Here is a 19,768-nt window from a genome sequence, read left to right as displayed (position 1 = left end):
ACTTTATGTAAAGCACTTAGAGCAGTGCTTGGTACAAGTACTAAGTATTAACTGCTATTTTTAGTATTCAGCTGACCTTTTACCATACATAGGATTTCTGAATCTAATTTTCCTGTCATTATTGAAGTGTAGGAAAATTGGATTTAGAAATGTGATTCATTTTCTTATTAGCTTTCCAGATTACTGTTTCATTGTTATAAGTAGAAGTAGTAGTAGTCTGTGAATATAGATAATTTCTGATTTATAACCATATTGGTTACTGGTTAATTGATCACAGGTGAAACTGTTCCACTGTATATCACAGTCTTTCTTTCTACAGTGCCATAAATGAGGAGCTTTTGCTAGAAAGCCAGATCAAGTGATGAAAATACATAGAGGAAAAAAGAAAACAGAAAAATGCTTTTATGGACATTAAGTATATAAAGTTACACAGTATAAAAGCTGTATTATGTACTCTATTTTCTGCTTCAATTTTTCTGCTTGGGCTGATGCAGACTGACTTCATAAAATACAGTGCCAGCAAAATCTGGTCTGAGAAATGACTCCACACCCCCCAAATAAATCTCCTTCCAATAAGTATAGGTATTTTTTTATTTCTCTAAAGGCTTTCAGATTTAGGGCTGCCCTCCTCAAAAACTTGACTACTGATTCTTTTTCTGTGGAAAGCTCTTTGGGAGGAAGGTAAGTGCCAGCAGGAGTAGCAGTATTTCTATGATAACTGTTTCTCTTTTTGCTTCCATTTTTTGAGAACTTGGTTAAGTAAAACCTTGTTAGGGACTTCATAAATGGAGGTATTTGGGTCATGACCATGAAAGGACCTCTTTTCTAAGAGACCAGAAAGAAGAGTTGCAGGCTGATTTGAAAAATGGTAGATTGCCTATAGATGGAATTTTTTGTAGATTTTTTTTGTAGAGAATTACTAATATTATTTATTCTTAAACTATTAACTTAATATTATTTATTCTGTTTATTTCCTGGAGTAAATAGAAACTTTTTAAGTGAATGAAGATGAAGTTTTCCCCTTTATTTTTAAAAAGTCTTTTATAAGCAAATGTCACATTAGCATGTCAGCCAATAATTGCTGAGACATTTTGTTCAAAGTTCTCTATACCTATATCTGTTTCTATGGTATGTAGTGAATGGTTCACAACAGTTTTTAATTATCTTTTTCTTTGGAATTAACTCAAATAAGGTGCTTTTTCTGAGAATTACTTGGGTAATAATTGTTTCATGAAAGAGCTGTTTTAAACTTGTTTATTATCTTGGGTCTTGGACATTTGCAAGAGAGCAATTTGAAACCAGGAGGAAACTGGTAGATGAAGTTAGAAAACTGACAGGTTTAGTTATTTTCTGTAAACTTACTCTGAAAATGAACTGGTTCCCATATTGGATTAGCATCTTTAGGGGAATTGTGCTAAAATGAACTAATGAGATTAAATCATACTCAGATAAGCCATTCACAGAAATTAGACTCAAGCATAGAGAAATTACTGGAGAGTACAGGAAAAGAAGGGAGAAGCAGTGCTTCTTAGGTTGGAGGAAATGAGTCTAATAATTATTTTAGACCCTTAAAGCATACTTAACTTTTTTTTTTTCATTTTATCTGTTCTGTAGTTTTTGTTTTCTGTTGTTTTTATAACCTCTTATCTTTAAAAAAACATAAAACTGGAATTTTACTTTGTGAGTATTGAGAATGTATCTGAATATTGTAATATAAATGAGGAAAATCTTTAGTTGTATACTTAAAAACCTCACTAATAATGTCCAAAACAGAAGTCCTTCTTTTTTCCTGGCACGAATTCCACAGACAGTATAGCATCTCAAGAAAAAAGGTATCAAGAATTGGTTACCATTTTCTGTCCTGAGCCATCTTTATATATGCCATTTAACCTTATGATCAGAAAATGGTTATTTTACCTTTAGGCATTATTTCCCCATTCCAGGTCGGAAAGAATAAAGGGCTTTCTTCTAGTAATGTTTCCCACTGCCCCTTCCCATGCACAGGCTGGGGTGCCTTTTACCAGAGGTCTCCATGTTTATCAAATTGGCCAGGACTTTGATTCATGGTCACCTTAGTTTAGGAGTGTCAAACTCATTTTCACTGCGGACCACATCAGCCTTGTTGTTGCCTTCAAAGGACCGAATAAAATTTTAGGACTATAAATGTAACTACTTCTTAACAGTTAAGCAAAAGGTTGGTACTGCTACCATGCGGAAACAAGGTAGAAGGTCGGATTAGGCCCATGGGCCTTGTGTTCACCATTTGTGCCTTAGTTGAAAGGAAAGCTGTGAGCTCCAGGTGTTAGCTTCCCTGCTCCTATAGGAGGAAGGCAGATAAAAAGTGGAATGTTGAGTGAGCGATTCTACAATGTTTGCCAAATAAAAAACTTGCATCATAATTTCTGGTAAACATATATTTGGACTATTTGAAAAATCTGGTAGTGGTTCGAGGGTGAATGTGAAAAAAGTTTTGTTAGTCCTTAATTATGTTCTAAACAAAGATATCTCCCATCTAATGATTTGATCAAAGGGATTACAAAACTATAAACTATTAAACCTTTTGTTGGAAGGCAAAGATGAATAATCACCATAAAAATATATTTCAACTTATTTTCATACTCTTGTGAAATATAACAAGACTTGCACATTCTTTACTCTTGGCACTCTTGGGTTCTCAGCCAAGTTGTTATAAGAATAGTGTATTTTAAGCTAATTTTTATTTTGTTCATCTGTTCACCCAGTACAACCTTTCTGCTGTGAGGACAGGATTCTGGCTCTGTGACAGGCGTCTTTTTTGGAGACCCTCCTTCAAAGAGCCCTGCTGCCTATAAAAAAGATAGGTAAGCCTTCTCTCCCAAGACTTTTTTTTTTGCCTGCCTTCAAAAAGTGCTTGTGTCATTCATCCCTCTGATTTTTATACCTTCATGGTTATCAGAGACATGGAAAATCCTCTTCAAATTTTTTAAAAATTATATTAATCTTTTAAAAATTTAAATTACAGTACATTGTGCTATCTAAAATTAATGGCAGCTGTCAGTTCTTACCTGTCTTTAGCACATCAAAACTACCTACAGTACTGGCTGGTCTTGATTAAACTGCTCACAGCATATTTAAAAATAGCAAGCCAGAATCTTAAAAATAAATCATGACAATTTGGAAACTAGCCTTTTCTTTTTTTTTTTTTTTAACTTACCTAATTTTTCCCCCATACATTTTGTTAAAAGACTCAAGTTTTGGGAATATGCTAAATGCTGTTGGAGTTACAGAAGATACTTTCTACCTAAAATACTGTTTGATACTTAATATTATAGAATTTTAAAAAAGAATCTCTCTATTGAAGTAAAGCTTGGGGAGAAATGGAAGACGTGCCTGTTGAAGTTGACCTTGGGGATAGAAAGGAAAATTGGACATGTGAACACAGATGGGGAGCAGGAAAGTACAGGGTAGCAATGACATACTCTTGTGGTTAGGTTGTGTCCAGAGGTAAAGGAATGAGAGATGAAGTTATAGGGTGATGTACATTGAAGCCAGACTAAGAAAACCCATGAGGTTGGACATTGTTATGTGAACAATAAAACCTTTGGGGATAGATTCATTATTCTCATTCATTCAAAACAATTGTCTTATTCTGCCTGAGCACTTTGCTCTATGGGGAAAAAGAGACATGACCTCTGCCTTCCAGGAACTGACAGTCTACGTGTGAAAAAGCACCATATGTTCAATAAGCATTTATTGGTACATACAAGGAGAAGAAACTTGAGATTCATATACTTTCGGGTTTTGCATTTCATTTAGCTTTGACTCCATGAAAGAAGAGTGTATATCCTCATTTTTGTACTGTGAGGATACAATATATATAAGTGGTTTTTTAAAATGTTTTCTCTGTATTACTCTTTCCAGATCTTCTAATTCATGTACTTTTGTCTTCAGAATTCTCTATGTGGGACTACTGACTTAGACCCAAATTTGATTTTAAGTAATAGCTCTAGGAAAGTTAATAATGAGTATATATCTACTTATGCTTATAAAAACTTAAAACTAAAAGCTATTGATGTAAACTTTACAACATGAGAAATTATCATATTGATTGCTTTAGCTGGTTCGTGCCCTTTCCTTATACATCTCTCTGATTATTCATAAACTAGACCAGGAGTTGGTAAATGGTGGCCTGTATACCACATTAAGCCTGGGGCCTAGTTTTTACAGCCTGCAAGCTGAGAATGGTTTTTCTACTTTTAAAATATTTGGAAAAAAGCAAAAGATTAAGCATGTGCAACAATGACCATATGTAGCCAGGAAAACCTAAAACATTTACCATCTGAAAATTTGTAAAACAGATATGGTGACAGATCTAGACCATAAATCTGCCTCTCACCTTACATGGTTCATAGCAAGGATAGTCAGCTCTCGGGCTTTTCAAAATATAGGTACCAAGGCCCCACTCATCATGATTTGATCTAATCTTTTTTTTTTTTCTTAAATGTACATTCTATATAGCTAAGTTGTGCCAGAAGGCAGTGATATTAAAAATCAAGTTTGGCTAACTGCTTTTAATATTGTAGAAAAACATGTTTACTTTAGCAAGCAGAGTGATTCTAATGAAACAGAACTTTGGGGTTGGAATAGATTGTTAAAGATTATCTAGTCTCCAGGGGTCTTTTCCCATCTTAATTTTCAAAGTAATTGGATAGGAAGTGCCAATTTTAAGCTCTGCACTGGAGATCAAGAAACAAGACAGGGCCTCTACCCTTACACAGTTCATTTTACTTGGTAGGAGGGGAGAGGTCAAAGATTAGGAGAAAAATTACAGTAGAATATAACTTAGCTAAAAAAGAGCTGTGGACAAGGTAATGTGGAAGATCAGAAGATAGGAGTATTTACCTCTTACTAGGAACATGTGGGGAACAAAGATTCAGATAGGAAGACTTCACAGAAGGTGACAATTTGATCTGAACCTTGAAGGATAAGCAGAAGAGGTTGGCAGAGCAGAAGAAAGGTATTTGGAGAACACCATTTAAACAAAATTGGATTGTACCAATTTTAGATTTAAAAACAATGTTTTTTAAAAAAAGGATATAAGGGCCCATACAGAGGTAGGGTTAAACTCAAAGACAGCCCTATACAGAGTTTGGTTGGCCTTTGTTGCTATTCTGTATTCTCTGCCAACATTTTTTTTTGTTCTTTGTCATCATTAGTAACATTTGTATGTAATGGGAAAAAAGTTTAATAGTATGATATGTAAGTTACAGTATCACTGGCTTATTCCTGTAATTTAGTTCATTAGTTTCAACTCTGGCTTAAAGAAATATATAGGTAGATTAGTCATTTCTATAAGCAGCTGATATAGTTAGGAGGCACACTGGATTTAATCAGAGATCTTGGATTTTACTAGCTGTAAGGCATTGGTTTACTTATAATGAGAAACAGTTTATCTTTGAGGTTTGTTTTTTGTTTTGTTTTTGTAGTTTGTAAGATAGTGGATATGAAAGCAGTGCTATACAAATGTATTTCTTTTCCTTTTAATTATATTTTAACCACATCCTGGGTTCAGAATAAACCAGATCCTACAAATGATACAAAAGTGAACATGACAAGAAATATTTAAGTGGCTGCTTTATGCCAAACATTCTTGCAGTTGCTGGGGATGCATATAGGACTAAATAAGATAGTCAGCTGTCTTTTCTCAAGGCGTTTTTCAGATACGGCCTTAAGAAACTTGTAATGTAGAGGGAAAACTATGTAAATAGCTACAAATTAATAACAATGCATATATTAAATGTGTGTTTTCTCTGTTATATGAATTTATGCGTTTGATCCTCACACAAATTCTTCAGCTATAGCCATAGTTCATCAAATCTACAATGCCTGTAAGGCATCATTTTCAAGTAAATTGTAAAATGTCCCCCAGTATCAGAGATACAAGTGTGGGAAAAGGGTATTAAATTTAGCCTAGTCTGGTATAACCTTTGTATTTTACAGATGAGGAAACAGGCACAGGGAAGGATGATTTGCCTGAGATTGCAGAATTAGTCAGTGCTGGAGTTAGGACTTAAACCAGGAAGTTTGGCTCTAAACCCTGTGTTCTTATTCACTGCTTCACAATACCTTCTGTAAAGTAGGTATAAATGAATTACAGGGCCAAGTACTGTGGGACTATGGATTAATCAAATTGGTGGTATTATGAAAGATTTAGAGGTGACTGATTGTTAAGTTGGATTTAGAACTGTGAGTAAGATTTGTTTAAGCAGGGGAGGAGAAATGAAAGTAATGAAGTTTTTTGAAAGTTCATGTGAAACTTAGGTGGGTATGGTTTTACTTTCCTTATCAGCTCTCCAGGACCTCTTTCCATTACCTCCAAAATTCCAGATTACGCATGTTTGCCTTATCTGCCAAAAATTCTCCATAGTTACCTATTCCTTCTATACCTAATAACTTATTTTTAGGGTAGCTGGTGGGGTCATTTATTACTTGCAAGACCAAAGCACATGATGTGAGTTAATCAGTTGTCTGATTATCTCTCTGCTAGAGATGAAACCTTTAGGTATAAGTATCTACACAGTTTAGTTATTATACTTTGTAACTTCTCGTTCTCATACCAGCATTTATCTGTCTAAAAAGATACTTGACTGAATTCTTACCTTTAATTTGTTACATAGTAATTTGTAACTTATTACTGAAGATAAGTGAAATTCATGAAATAAGAATTTATTACAGGGATTCGGATATTGGGCCCAGTCTTACCTATCAGATCATAATGAAATAAATGATGGATACTGGTTAGTTAACACAAGTGTCGTTGAGTCTAGCTGCTTTTTATACTATATATCTGCCTTAGCTTTCAAAAAAAAAAACCAAACTTTTAGTTATTGGAGGAAACCACATTTGCATAGTAAAAGAATTTCTTTACAAAAGAAAGCACTCAAAATAGTAATAATAGCTAATAGTTATTCAGTATTTTCTATGTGCCAGGCACTATTAAAAGTACTTTTGCATATTAATGCATTTACTACCCATAAAACCATAAATACCTTTATTTCCCCTGTTTTGTAAATGAGGAAACTAGGGCTCGTAGATGTGCTGAGATTAGAATTTGAAATCTGGAAGTTTGCCTCCAGAGCCCACACTTACTATTATTCTATATCTCTATAGTGTGTGTAATAGCATTTTTGCAGTCTTTTTGTTAATAGGTAATAGACTAATGGTCTATTTAAAAAATTGTAGAACAGCCCTGGCTGATGTGGCTCAGTGAATTGAGTGCTGGCCTGTGAACCAAAGGGTTACTGGTTCGATTCCCAGTCAGGACACACGCCTGTGTTGCAGGTCAGGTACCCAGTAGGGGGGCGAGCCAGAGGCAACCACACATAGATGTTTCTCTCCCTCTTTCTCCCTCCCTTCGACCTCTCTAAAAATAAATTTTTTACTCTTTTTTTAAGATTTTACTTATTTATTTTTAGACAGCAGGGAGGGGGGAGAAAGAGAGGGAGAGAAACATCAATGTGTGGATTGCATGTCACATGCCCCCTACTGGGGACCTGGCCCACAACCCAGGGATGTGCCCTGACTGGGATCGAACTCGTGACCATTTGGTTCACAGGCTGGCACTTATCCACTGAGCCACACCAGCCAGGGCATGTGCCTTTTAAAATTTTATGACAGACTTATACTCTGGCCTTAAAAGGCTTTGGAAGTATTTTACTTATCTGATTCTAATGATCTAATTTGAATGGGGATAAAGTAATAACACTTACAACATTGTTACTCTTTGCTCAATCTCTCCAACCCTTTCTGTAATAACTTAGTTTCTTATAAAATATTTGAACTTCTAATAGGTCCAGATTTTATTAACCTTTGACTAATGAGTGATATTTAATAGTGATGATTTTATTCTGTATATTAAGTTCATCGACAGAATGTAGAATTTTTAGTATTCCCTTTCAGACCCTATTATGTTTCTTCATGAATTAGGTAAATGCTTAATAAACTTAAAACTTAGTTTAAGTTAGTCACAGAAAACTGATGAACCATTGACACTTTTCCAGCAACCATCACTATCTGGAACACCTCTGAGAATTAGGAAATAAGTAAAAATGCTCTTTAAATGGAAAATCCAGAATAAAGCTCATACTTTTACTTTTAGAAGCATGTCAGCCTCTTGACACCTCATAAATGAACTTTTTAGTAGCAATTAAGCTAGATAGGTTAGTAAGTTTCTAGCAGACGTTATTATTGAGGTAATTCAGGGAGATACTAGGCATAGGTAAGGAAGTATGTACAGTGATGTCAGTGGAGCAAGAGAAAAGACAAACACTGAAATCCAATGAACTGTACTCAGAAATCTCCTGAGCCATTTGATTTTTGGAACAGATCGATATAATATACACTTTAACTTTTCTTAGGGCTAAATTCAATACAATGTCTTTGTCCTTAAAAAAAAGGTTGAATTATGATAATAATCAGAAATTTGATATAAAACATTTGGAGAAACACTCTGTTAAATGTGATTTACAGTATTTTTGGTGTATAAAGATGAGATTTTCATTTATCTTGGGATATTTGCTTATATAGGATACTTTTACCTTTGGAAATGTTAGTTAAATGAAGAATTAATGTTTTCTAATTTCATAGACCCTGGTTGAGACAAAGTAACTACAAAACAGTTTTGTCATTTTAACTTATCCATATGTATATTCTTCACTTTTGTGTTATCAACTATGAGTTAATATTTAAGAACACAGGTTCTGGAGTCAGAGCTATTTGAACCTCACTTTATTCCATTAGTTATGTTGCTGCGGACAAAAATAACCTCTCTAAGCTTTAGTTTCTTCATATATTCATAATAGTAATTGAGCAACTACTGTGCACTTTGCACTATTTTAGGAGTGAAGAATACATCAAGGAACATGATAAGTCAAAAAAAAAAAAAATCCCTGTCATTTGGAACTTACATATGAGTTGGGAGAGACTGACAGTAAATAACAGAGCATGTTAATAGTACCTTTTTTAGAGTTTTTCAAGATTAAGTGAGGTAATGCATATAAAGTTTTCTATTTAATAGTGTGGAATAAATGTGGGAATCTATTATTTTTAGTGTTTTTAATCTTGACTTCACATGACTAGTCTTACGTTGGCATAAAGTTAAATGCGTTGGGTATATTAGTCATCTCAAAAATTGATAATTAGCAATACTTTATTGGTGATATTGAATACATTTATTTTCTCTAATATTGTGAAGGGGTATAAAGGACTAAACAAATAGCAGTTAATCTCATCATGTATGTACTTTGTTTTCCTTTATAACAGCCACCAAAAAAGGCATCTAAAAGAGAAAAACCTAAACAGAAAGCCACTTCTAAAAGTAAAAAGTCTGTAAAGAATGCTAATGTGAAAAAGGCAGATAGCAGCACCACCAAGAAAAATCAAAACAGTTCCAAAAAAGGTATGTTAGAAATTACACATTTTCAGCAGCTTTAAAGATATAATATATGCTGTAACATAGTCTTTAATTGCTTGGAATATAGGTAAACTGAGAAGAACATTGGGGGGGAAGTAGTATGTCCATTTTTTATGGTTTATAATTTTTCAAAATTGACAAATTTCAATGTATGTTTTGTAGGTACAATAATTTATACCAGTGATTTGTACTTTTTTAAATGTAATACATTACACTTTGAGAATCTGATGAATGCTTATAGAATTTTTCTCAGTCTAACTTGCATGCTAATTTACTATGTTAGAAAGAAATGTTTTTCACATGTAATTAAATATTTTACTTTTAGAAAGTGAATCTGAAGATAGTTCAGATGATGAGCCTTTAATTAAAAAGTTGAAGAAACCTCCTACGGATGAAGAGTTAAAGGAAACAGTAAAGAAATTATTGGCCAGTGCTAACTTGGAGGAAGTTACAATGAAGCAGATTTGCAAAAAGGTAATTGGACAGATACTTATTGAAAAATCCTCTCATCCATCCTTTAGTTTGAAGCCAGATTCTTTAATGCGTTCATTCATTGAACACATATTTACTGAACTACCACATGCCACGCACCCTGTTAAAGGATCTGTAATAGCCATATTAAATAAAAGTAAATCAAAGCCTCTGTTCTTTGGAGTTATTTCATAAATAGGCAGGAGAATGTATACTGCGAATAAAGTGCTATTTCCAAACTGCATAGGAAACTTCCTTTTCCTGATCTAGAAACTGTTTTATTGATGCATCCTTAGATTATGTTAGTTTTACAAAGCAAAATCTCAGGGACCACCTCACTGTCAGTGTCACTGTAATAAATGAAGTGTTATAGATTAGGTTCTTAGCTCAGATTCCTGTGAAGTTCTAATACTTCTCAGGAAATGAAATGATCTAGTCTTGAGTATAGTTTTATGTCCTACCTCCATACTGGGAGATTTTAGAATCTAGTTTCTCACGGTAAAATGAAATTAAAATTTGCAGTGTATCAAAGGTGAACTATCTATACTGTTTAAAGGCATTTAATCTTCCTCTCCCTCTCCCTCACCCCCTCTCCCTCTCCCTCTCATCCATTCAGCACTTAGTGAGCCTGTACTATGTATTAGGGCCTGGGACAGATGTTAGAAGTAGAGCTAGAGAAGACATTACTTCACTTTAGGGGGCTTACAGTCCAGTGAAATGGAAAGACAACTGTTTTACTAGCTAGAGTACAGTGTATGAGGGCTGTGTTAGAAGAGTGGGGGAGGTACTACTACTTCATAAACAAAAAGGACCTACTTCAGACTGGGATGGAAGGACTTGGGGAAATCTAGAAAATCACCTTGAAAGATATCTTAGAGCATTAGCTGTTCCATTTAATTGAGGAACAATTGACACATCCTCAAAATATGACATATGATGACTGCAGGGAATAGTAATTAGTTTAATTTGGCTGAAGACTAGAGTTGGAAGTAAGTCTTCACAGAAGTTAGAGAAAATACTAAAGCTTTACTATGTTACAGTTTGGTTTTCTTCCTGAAACAGGGAATGGGGAGGTTGGGTAGGTTATTGAGAGCTATTTGGCAGGGGTGTGACCCAATCAGGTTTTTATTTTTTAGAGTCATCCTAGACACAGCAAGGACAGACTGGTAAAGAATGAGATGAGAGACAAGCAGCTCATTCCATTTCAGAGTTAAAGTTACAAGATTGCCATACTCAAGTCAGAAATCACAGGTGGTTTTAATGTGGGTATAAGGGCTTTGGTGTATTAATTATAATAGGGAACAGAACAGAAGGTGTACTTTTTGGGGAAAAGATGAGTTTTGTTTTAGAAATTTGAGATGAGGTGCTTGGAACATTGAAGTGGGAGAAATTCTGAACATTAATTCTTCAAGTTAGGAGAGAAACCTAAAAAAGTAAACATGGCCTTTAAACAAATGAAAACATGATTAATCTTCCCTAGTAATGAGGAAGATATAAATTAAAAGGGAATCTTGTTGCTTATTAGCATGACAAATGATGAGGAATTAATAGTTTTCATAGTTGGCAAGGATGTAGGGAAACATTCTCTCATGATTTTAAGATTAACAGCTTTCAAGAATAATTAGGTAGTATCTTAAAATTTAAATTGCTAATAACCTTTAATCTACCAATTCCATTTCTAGGCAAATACCCTAGCAATTCCATCTCTAAGTCTCTATCCTAAAGACATAGTCACATCTGCACAAGATGATTATGGTAATCTTTGGCATGTCAAATATTGAAAAATCAAAAGCACTTAAGTGGCTTTCAATAGAGAAGTGGTTAAACTGGTAACCACGTCCATATTTTTGGAATACTATGTAGCAGATCAAGAGAACATGTAAAAACCTTCCAGCTATTGTCAGAATTTTAAAATGGAATATTACCTTGTTATATATAGAAAAACTATATTGCTATTTATACATTTGTATATAAAATCATTTTTTAAGGAAGGTCTAGAATAGTACACAGCAAACATAACTGGTTTCCTCAGCAGGAAGAGTGATGAGGGCAGAGTAAAGGGAAACTACTTCTGTCCCTTTGAATGGTCTTGTGAATACATTGTTGTTATTTTACAAAGAGATTATTCATAATACGGAGAGGTCAGGTGAAAAGGACTTGAAGGGTTTCGGGGGCCTTGGCAATTAGGAGATTATTGTTCACTTAAGAGCAATTTTAATGGATGGTAAATGAATAGTGAGGAAAGTAAATGAATTAAAGCTTCTATTTGAAGCATCATTCTTTAGAGGGGAAGTAGTAGTTAGATAGTCGGGGGTGGATGTAACTTGGTAAAATATTTTTTAAGAAAGAGAAAGTACAAGTATGTGTTAAGCCAAGGGACAGTGCTGGAAAAGAAGAAGCTGAAGATCCAGGAGAGTTAAGGGATGGCTCTCTGCAGAGGGAAAGGAAATGAGGAGTTGATGAATCCAGGTACAGATAAACTGGAGGGAAAGTTATGTCAGAAAGCTGAACAAATGCATAGTAATAGCTTCTTGGCTGAGAGACGGACTGTGTAACACTTGAGAAGGGATGAAAATGCCATAGACGGCAATTGCAAGGGAGGCTTTGACGTTGAATATTACAGACTTAAAAAGGGATCAGTTTTTCCAAAGTTGTTAAATTTTTCCACAGCAATCAACCATAGCAAAGTTGGTAGTTAGACAAGTTGAGGTTTGGAGTTTTGTAGAGAATGAACAAGGGGCAAACAATTAGTAATGTAAATAACTGACTGTATTTGTAGGGATTGGCAAACTGCAGCTTGTGGGCCAAATCCATCATCTTACGGTTTTTGTGTTGTAACACAGCCATACCCGTTCATTTAAGTATTGTCTATGACAGCTTTCACACTACAGTGGCATAATTGATGTGACAGAAAATGCGTCACTTGGAAAAGCCAAAACCATGTGCTGTTCTGGTCCTTTAGAGAAAAGTGCTGACCTTGAACTATATATACCACAGGAGTGAAGTTGACAGGGTGCATATGGAGTCAGGACTAGAAGTTACTGAGAAAGAAGTAAAGCAGCAGGTATCAAGTTGATAAAAGAGGGAAATCTGGAATAAGATTTTAGGAGTAGAGGACTCCTGACTCCTCTTAGTGATTTAGCTTTGGGGAGGGGATTGAGCAGTGAGTGAAGTATGAGGTATACCAGAGTTCAAGTTGAATTATAAGTAGTTGGCTGATATAACAGAAGAAAGTAAGAGTGTCTCTAAAAAATACCTGACAGATAACCTGCCAATAGAATGAACTCAGTCCACTTAGTTAAGATCTGTCTAGATGTTTTCCTCACCCATGTTGTTCATTCAACTGATATTCCCAGTTTAAAACACTGAGAATGTTTGCATGCTAGTTTATTTTCTGCTCTATATACAGTATTATTAAAACTACTCATTTGCAATGGAATTCTCTATGAGTACTGTTAGAATATACATGCAGCTTTTGTATGTAACATACATTTCTTTTTCTTACCCAAAATAGAGCATTGTTGAATTTTTTAATGTATTTCTAACATTGTTTTTCCTTTTCTCTACAGGTATATGAAAATTACCCTGCTTATGATTTAACTGAAAGAAAAGGTTTCATAAAAACAACTGTGAAAGAGGTAAATACATCCACCATTTCTAAAAGTTTCTAACTTCATTAATTTTGGACATATGAGACAAAAATATATATTAAATATTGCATATTTTTCAGAATGTATGACTAGCCCTTGCCTGGTAGCTAGCTCATTTGGTTAGAGTGTTGTCCTGCTTCACCAAGGTTGTGGGTTCCATCCCTGGTCAGGGTACATACAAGAATCAACCAATGAATGCACAGAAAAATGAGGCAACCACTCAGTCTCTTTCTGCCTGTCCCCCTCCCCCCCTTCCTGCCCATTCTCCTCCAGTCCTCTAAGATCAGTAAATTTTAAAGATGATTAAAAATACATGACTGATACCACATCTGATCCTCAAATTTCCTCAAAATAGATGGGGAAAGATGTTTCTTTTCATTCCCATTTTAGAGCTTAAAAATAAAGCCTGCACATTAGTGACAACCTGACCTCAGGCAAAGAAGAGATGTGGGCTCAGTCTACTGAACATGTCAGAGGCATTCACCCAACTACTTGGGCACATGTTTCTGTCCACCAGTCAAAAGCAGGAGAAAAATCAACACAGCCATAGTTTATATTGATCTCAACTGATTTCCCAAGGTCACAATAGTAAAATAAAGTTAAAAAATGAAATAAAGTTTTATGACTCATGTGTATCTAATTCTGTATGTGTGGGTATGGGAAAATAATGTTTCTCTTTCATTACAGCTAATTTCTTGAGATAGAGGACAGAGACAGATGACTTGTTCCATGGACTTAAAGATCTGATTTATACCATTATACCAGCAAAGAGAATGTATTTCCTTTTATAATCCTTGCAAGCATTGTGTTGATAGAGTTTTCTGATTTTTTTTTGTCTTGAGTCTTACGTAAATTTGAGTTTGCCATTTTAAATTGCATTTCTGTGCAGTTTTTAGTTTAAAATTTTGCATGGCAGTTATTGTTCCTTGCTTTTATAGTTGTATTTTGTACATTTTGGGTTTCTTCATATAAGATTCATAGATTCTTGAACTGTTGTAGTTTTCAGTGCAGTTAATATTAGCTTGTTTAGGACATGCTTTTAATTCAAGTAGAACAGAAACTATTATAACTGACATTTATACATGCAGAGACCAGTGCAGTATTTAGTATATGAAATATTTTGAATACAACACATCTGTCAGTGTAAAAATTCAGCGGCGGTGTATTCATCATATAAAGAATATACAACTTCAGTTGTCCAGATGACTAAATTGGAACTTCTTCCTGCATGTATATATGTGTCAATTTGTCAGCATGACAAAAACAGATGTTATTTTTATATTTTCAAAAACAAATTTGTTGTATATAAATTTTTTTAAAATTTCTTTTGTGCAGATCAATTTTTAAACACACATAGGTATCTTTACAGTTATAAATTGTGAAATGTCAGTGTTCAGCCAGATGGTATCACGGAGCAGGAAAAGTCAGAAATCAGAGAAGAAAACACTGAAGGAACAGATAATTGTCTGCTTTGCCTGGAAAGTGTCATCAGTTTGTAGTTTTAGTGTCGACTCTGCAACAGTGTCTTTGGACGTATATTAAGGACAGCCCAAATTTCAGAACCTCAGAAATTTGGAAAAGAGTGGGATTAAGTACAAGAACATTAGGCTCATAATATATGACTGATTTTTATTAACTGCTTTTGCCCATATGAAATGCTGGTATTCACAGGAAACCTGGACCTTTATAATTATGACAGAAAGTACTCAGTGTTAATGCCAGAAGATAATGTGTAGGCAGTAGTGGGTTTCTCTGAAAAGTATTTCTCAAAAACGTTAATAGGCTTGTTTTTAACATTAAAGAAATTTAATGTATTTGTGGAATTAGAGCTGTTGGGTTTTTTGGCTAATCAGGATTCTAGGTGATCAACATGCGGACCACCCCTGAATGAAACTAATTTGTTTTTTAAATTCTTACTTGGTTTATTAAGTAATCTTTGAATTTTAAAATAAAAGATGCTGCTTATGAGAGAATTAGGTCTTTGATAAACCAGTTGAGTGTTTAAAATAAATATCTTTGCATCATAGAACAGAAATAGTAAACATATGTTGACTGTTAATAGGTATTTTCAGTTTTGACTTGTTTCTTGATAAAGTTGTTAAAACATTAAAAAAGGTACACTTCATACAAATGAGTGGAATAAACTAAATGAGACCTAAGGATTTGCCTTTGATTTTAAATATTTAATTCTTATAAACTTTGTCAATAAAAATAATAAACAATGCTTTTTGTCTCTTGCATTTCATTTCTTAACTGCTGTTTTTATAGCATTTCCCCTCTACATGAAGATTTCAGAACATGGGTTTTTAAATGGATTTAGCCCCATAACCTATACAGAGCATTCTTAAGCGATAACTGACCACTTTCACTATTCTTGAATAAATACACTACAAAGAAATTGCCTAGGAAAACTAGAAGTGATTCACAAGATTAACAATTATTTACTTGATGACCGTGTACTTGAAAGGAGAGAAACAGTAATACCTAAAATGTCTAAAGAGGGTTTGGAGGTGAATGCATTGAGTTGGTGAGTGTGAGAGTTTGTGATGAAGATGTTAACTATTTAGTAATATTACAATGCATACTGTATTTGAAAAACAAATCTAATTTTTATTAAGTAGTTTTACACAAGGAGCTGTTCACGATCTGCAGTTAAAACATTGTATATTCACAGCTGCTTAATTACAAAATCTTCAGAACAATGAAAAACATATTCATTCAGAGAAACTCCAAAGAAAAGTACCATGGTTCCTTAAAGAACAAAATGTCAGGTGTAGACACTTGAGGTGAGAAATGAGGATTCTTTTTTAAACACATCTACCGTACTTTATTAAGTAGGTTTTTCCTTTGTAACACAAGTGCCCAGAGACTAAAGTAATAATTTACTGGGAACCATTTCAAACGTACAATATTTTGCATCTATCACTTAACACATACTATTCTTTACATGTTTTAATACATAACACTTTAAAGCAGAATATTTCCCAAATAGTACCGACAAGTCTCATCAGATAACTCAAATATCAACATTTCCCTGTTAACTCTGAAACTAATATACTATATTTTTCATTTGTATCATACTTTGACGGAGAGGGAAGTATGTCTTAAGTTCGCCACACATTCTTTGCATATGATACTTTGTATTTATAAGCTGACTAGATTTTAAAAATACCTATATTTTGAAAAGTGGCTTTAACCCTCTCTTTTGAGTCTTTTTTTTAAAGCAGACCAATATAACTCAAAAAATTATTCAAAGACTTGAAAATAAAAGCACTTAAGTTATCCATGTTTTTACCCATAAACTGAAATTTCTTGGCAAGATAAGCATCCTGAAGACCCTGAAACCAGTGTCTGTTTTAAATATTTTTTTTGGTCATGAGTGAAAACATTTGCCATGTTCTCAGGCTTTTGCAATATGGCTTATAAAATATAATATTTACCAAGAGATCACAGTTTTCCAGTGGACCTGCCTATGGAATATTGAAACGATACTGTGAAAACTTATAGCTGAATCAGTTACTTTAAGAGGTTTTTATTATTCTGACAAGATATTTTTGCTAGTAGTTGCCAAAATTAAGGCTATTTAAAGTGTGCCATCCACACAGACTTGGCTCAAGGAAAAATAGCCCTTATAGTCTATGTCTAAAGTATGAAGACCACACTCTACCCCATTTTCAATGGTACAAACCTGTACTGTTTAAGAATTGAAAATTTTGCTTTTGCCAATGAGTACACAGATCTAAAATGTCACAAAAGATACCTGAATTTAAATTTCTTTTGAATACCCAATAGAAAGTATAAAATAGTCTAGAAGCTTCATTTTTGCCTGAAGAGTTTGTCTCTATCCAAAAAGGAAAGACTTCTATCTAAATTTTAAGTAAAAGCTCAACACTGGAGCTATATAAAAATCTTAAGGCTCATTGGCAAAGACAGTGATAAACTGTCAGAAGAAAAATACATGGCTGTATCTGTCTTTTTTTTTTTAAGGGATTTCTGCTTAATTGGCTTGGTTTCTTAATGTGTGAAAACTGACCAGCCAAACAAAAAGTCAATTTTAAAGAGTTTCCAACCATTGAAGAATCATATCCAAGGTCTTAGCTTAAGGTTATATTCTGTCTTACTCTGAAATCCAGAAGATTTAGCACTAGACTTGTGGAAAATGCAATTAAATGTAAGTGCTTATAAAATGATTTTTAGGGCTAATGCTTTCAGAGTGGTAACATGAGTTTACATTATCAAACTACCTTGGAAACATTTCAATTTTGTTATCCAAAGAGGGTTTCATTGTTTGATTTTATGAAAGTGAGGTTTTGTGTTTCAAACTTTCTCACTTGGAGTACCAAGGAAAGCTGGGTCCAGGCAAACTCTATTTAAAATGCTGCAATCTTGCTTGCTTCTCGAACACCGCTCAAATATGCCCCTGTAACAGTCTGTGGAAAATGTCTGTTTGTTGCCTGTAAAAAATAATTGCATAATATGAGATCATGTATAAGGAATTCATGTGGTATGAAAGGTGATACAAGCTTACACTTCTGATCCTCCTAATGAAAACTAGTGCCACTCCTATGTGCTCATGCTAACAGTACTCACCCATCTTAGCACTTGACCTTTTCTGGTTATCTTCCATGGTTTGCCAAATACATTCATTCTACAACTTATTCAGCACTCCTGTAAAGTACTGTTTGGCATTCATAGGATACTTAAATATGCCAGGTACTGGAATTATACACAATGACTAAGTCTAGGGCCTCTCGGACAAGTAATCCAGCTGTTCAATCAGCAATAAATGAAACACAAAAAGTGAATCACAGTTCATCTGCAACTGGTGTTTTGCTAGATGGGTGGAACAAAAGGATAGAGCTGAGGTACTCAAAGGGCAGACTAGCTCAGTAGGAAAGGAAAAGCCAAAAGGTTGAGGGCCATCAATGGGCCAACCTCACTTTCAAGAGGTCGTAGTGGGAACAATAGGCACATCCAGAAAGATGAAAATAGGCTTGGGATGTGACTATGGGAAAGAGCCGCTGGAATGGAGTGAGCAGGTCATAGAAAAGGAGAAGAAACAAAATTCCATGTGAACTGCTTTAGGTTCTATGTCACCTAAACTTATGGCTGAGGTGGAATGGAGGTGACATGGATCCTAGATATGACAAAAACTTCAATAAAATCAGGTCAGCAGGAATACAATTATAGTAGGAGAGAGGGACACTGATAGAAACCGCAAAGAACAGGGTTTTATAAGAAAGTAACAACTAGCAAAGCAGAAGAGGTTCTACACTCTGCTCATGACCTAGGGCACAGCAGCCTAATACAGCCATCTCTTGGAAGCAGTTGACAGCTGTTGCCTGGCATGCTGCCATCATGCTCTGTTCCTACCAAGCTGGTTCTCCATAGGCCAAGGGGTAATCAAAGATTGCTGGGTTTTCATTATTTCCTTTCTACAGGATTATTTAGTTACTTTTAGAAAGAGTGGGAGAGAGAGAGAAATATCGATGTGTGATCAGTTGCCTCTTGCATGACCCCAACCAGGGATCTGGCCCACAACTCAGGCATGTGCCTCACCTGGGACTCAAAAAGGCAACCTTTCAGTTCACAGGCCAGCACTCAAACCACTGAGCCACACCAGCCAGGGTGCTCCTTTTTCAATGATTGTCTTTTATGATGATTTAAAAATTAAGAGAAAAAAGTAAAAACATTAACTCTTTAGAGAAAGCTAGGAGACCCTGGTAATCCCAAACTATAATGTACAATTTATGAAATGAAAGACTGCTGAGAATTCACTTTACCCTGCTCCATTTGGGGAATAGGGCAGGATGGGGTGATAACAAAAGCAAGCCTCAAAGAATCCTTAAAAATACCAGCAACTGGGGACATCAGGAACCATGAAGGCAGAGACTGGGCATGGGTGAAAATGCAATTAAAGACTAAATAAAGAACATTTTGGTTCCTCACTAGGATCCCCACTCCCACCCACTATACCACTCCAGGGGATCTGAGGGAGAGCGTACAGGTGCGGTGCCAAACAAAACAGGGGTTAACTAACACCTTCATAAATAAGAACGGCCTCTGGCTTCCAGAATGCCAGGAACTGATCTTTCACCATGCAAATGACAGAAACTACATGTTCCCACAGAAAACAGCTATGGATACTGACTTGGGGATTCAGCCACCAGTTGGTGAGCTTACTAGAGCTTTCAGC

At 34.9% G+C, this 19,768-nt stretch overlaps 2 protein-coding genes across 7 annotated transcripts in view; one reads left to right on the top strand and one right to left on the bottom strand.

Annotated features, from left to right (window-relative positions):
- Positions 1-15,796, top strand: part of DEK (DEK proto-oncogene) — a 30,325-nt gene extending 14,529 nt beyond the window's left edge. For both annotated transcript variants that reach the window (XM_045847148.1, XM_045847149.1), the window contains exons 8-11: positions 9,301-9,436; positions 9,777-9,925; positions 13,492-13,560; positions 14,260-15,796. In XM_045847148.1, coding sequence (XP_045703104.1) covers positions 9,301-9,436; positions 9,777-9,925; positions 13,492-13,560; positions 14,260-14,271 — 366 coding nt within the window. In that variant the 3' untranslated portion in view covers positions 14,272-15,796. The remainder of the gene's footprint in view (positions 1-9,300; positions 9,437-9,776; positions 9,926-13,491; positions 13,561-14,259) is intronic.
- A 361-nt stretch (positions 15,797-16,157) lies between these two features.
- KDM1B (lysine demethylase 1B) overlaps positions 16,158-19,768 on the bottom strand; it is a 54,639-nt gene continuing 51,028 nt past the window's right edge. For all 5 annotated transcript variants that reach the window (XM_045847043.1, XM_045847039.1, XM_045847040.1 and 2 more), the window contains one exon: positions 16,158-18,026. In XM_045847043.1, the coding sequence (XP_045702999.1) occupies positions 17,943-18,026 (84 nt within the window). In that variant the 3' untranslated portion in view covers positions 16,158-17,942. The remainder of the gene's footprint in view (positions 18,027-19,768) is intronic.

This window comes from Phyllostomus hastatus, unplaced genomic scaffold, assembly GCF_019186645.2.
Source record: "Phyllostomus hastatus isolate PE091 unplaced genomic scaffold, TTU_PhHast_1.1 phas_contig_524, whole genome shotgun sequence".
NCBI lineage: Eukaryota > Metazoa > Chordata > Mammalia > Chiroptera > Phyllostomidae > Phyllostomus > Phyllostomus hastatus.
Note: the sequence above shows the minus strand (reverse complement) of the source record. Positions and strands in the feature narration are given on the sequence as shown.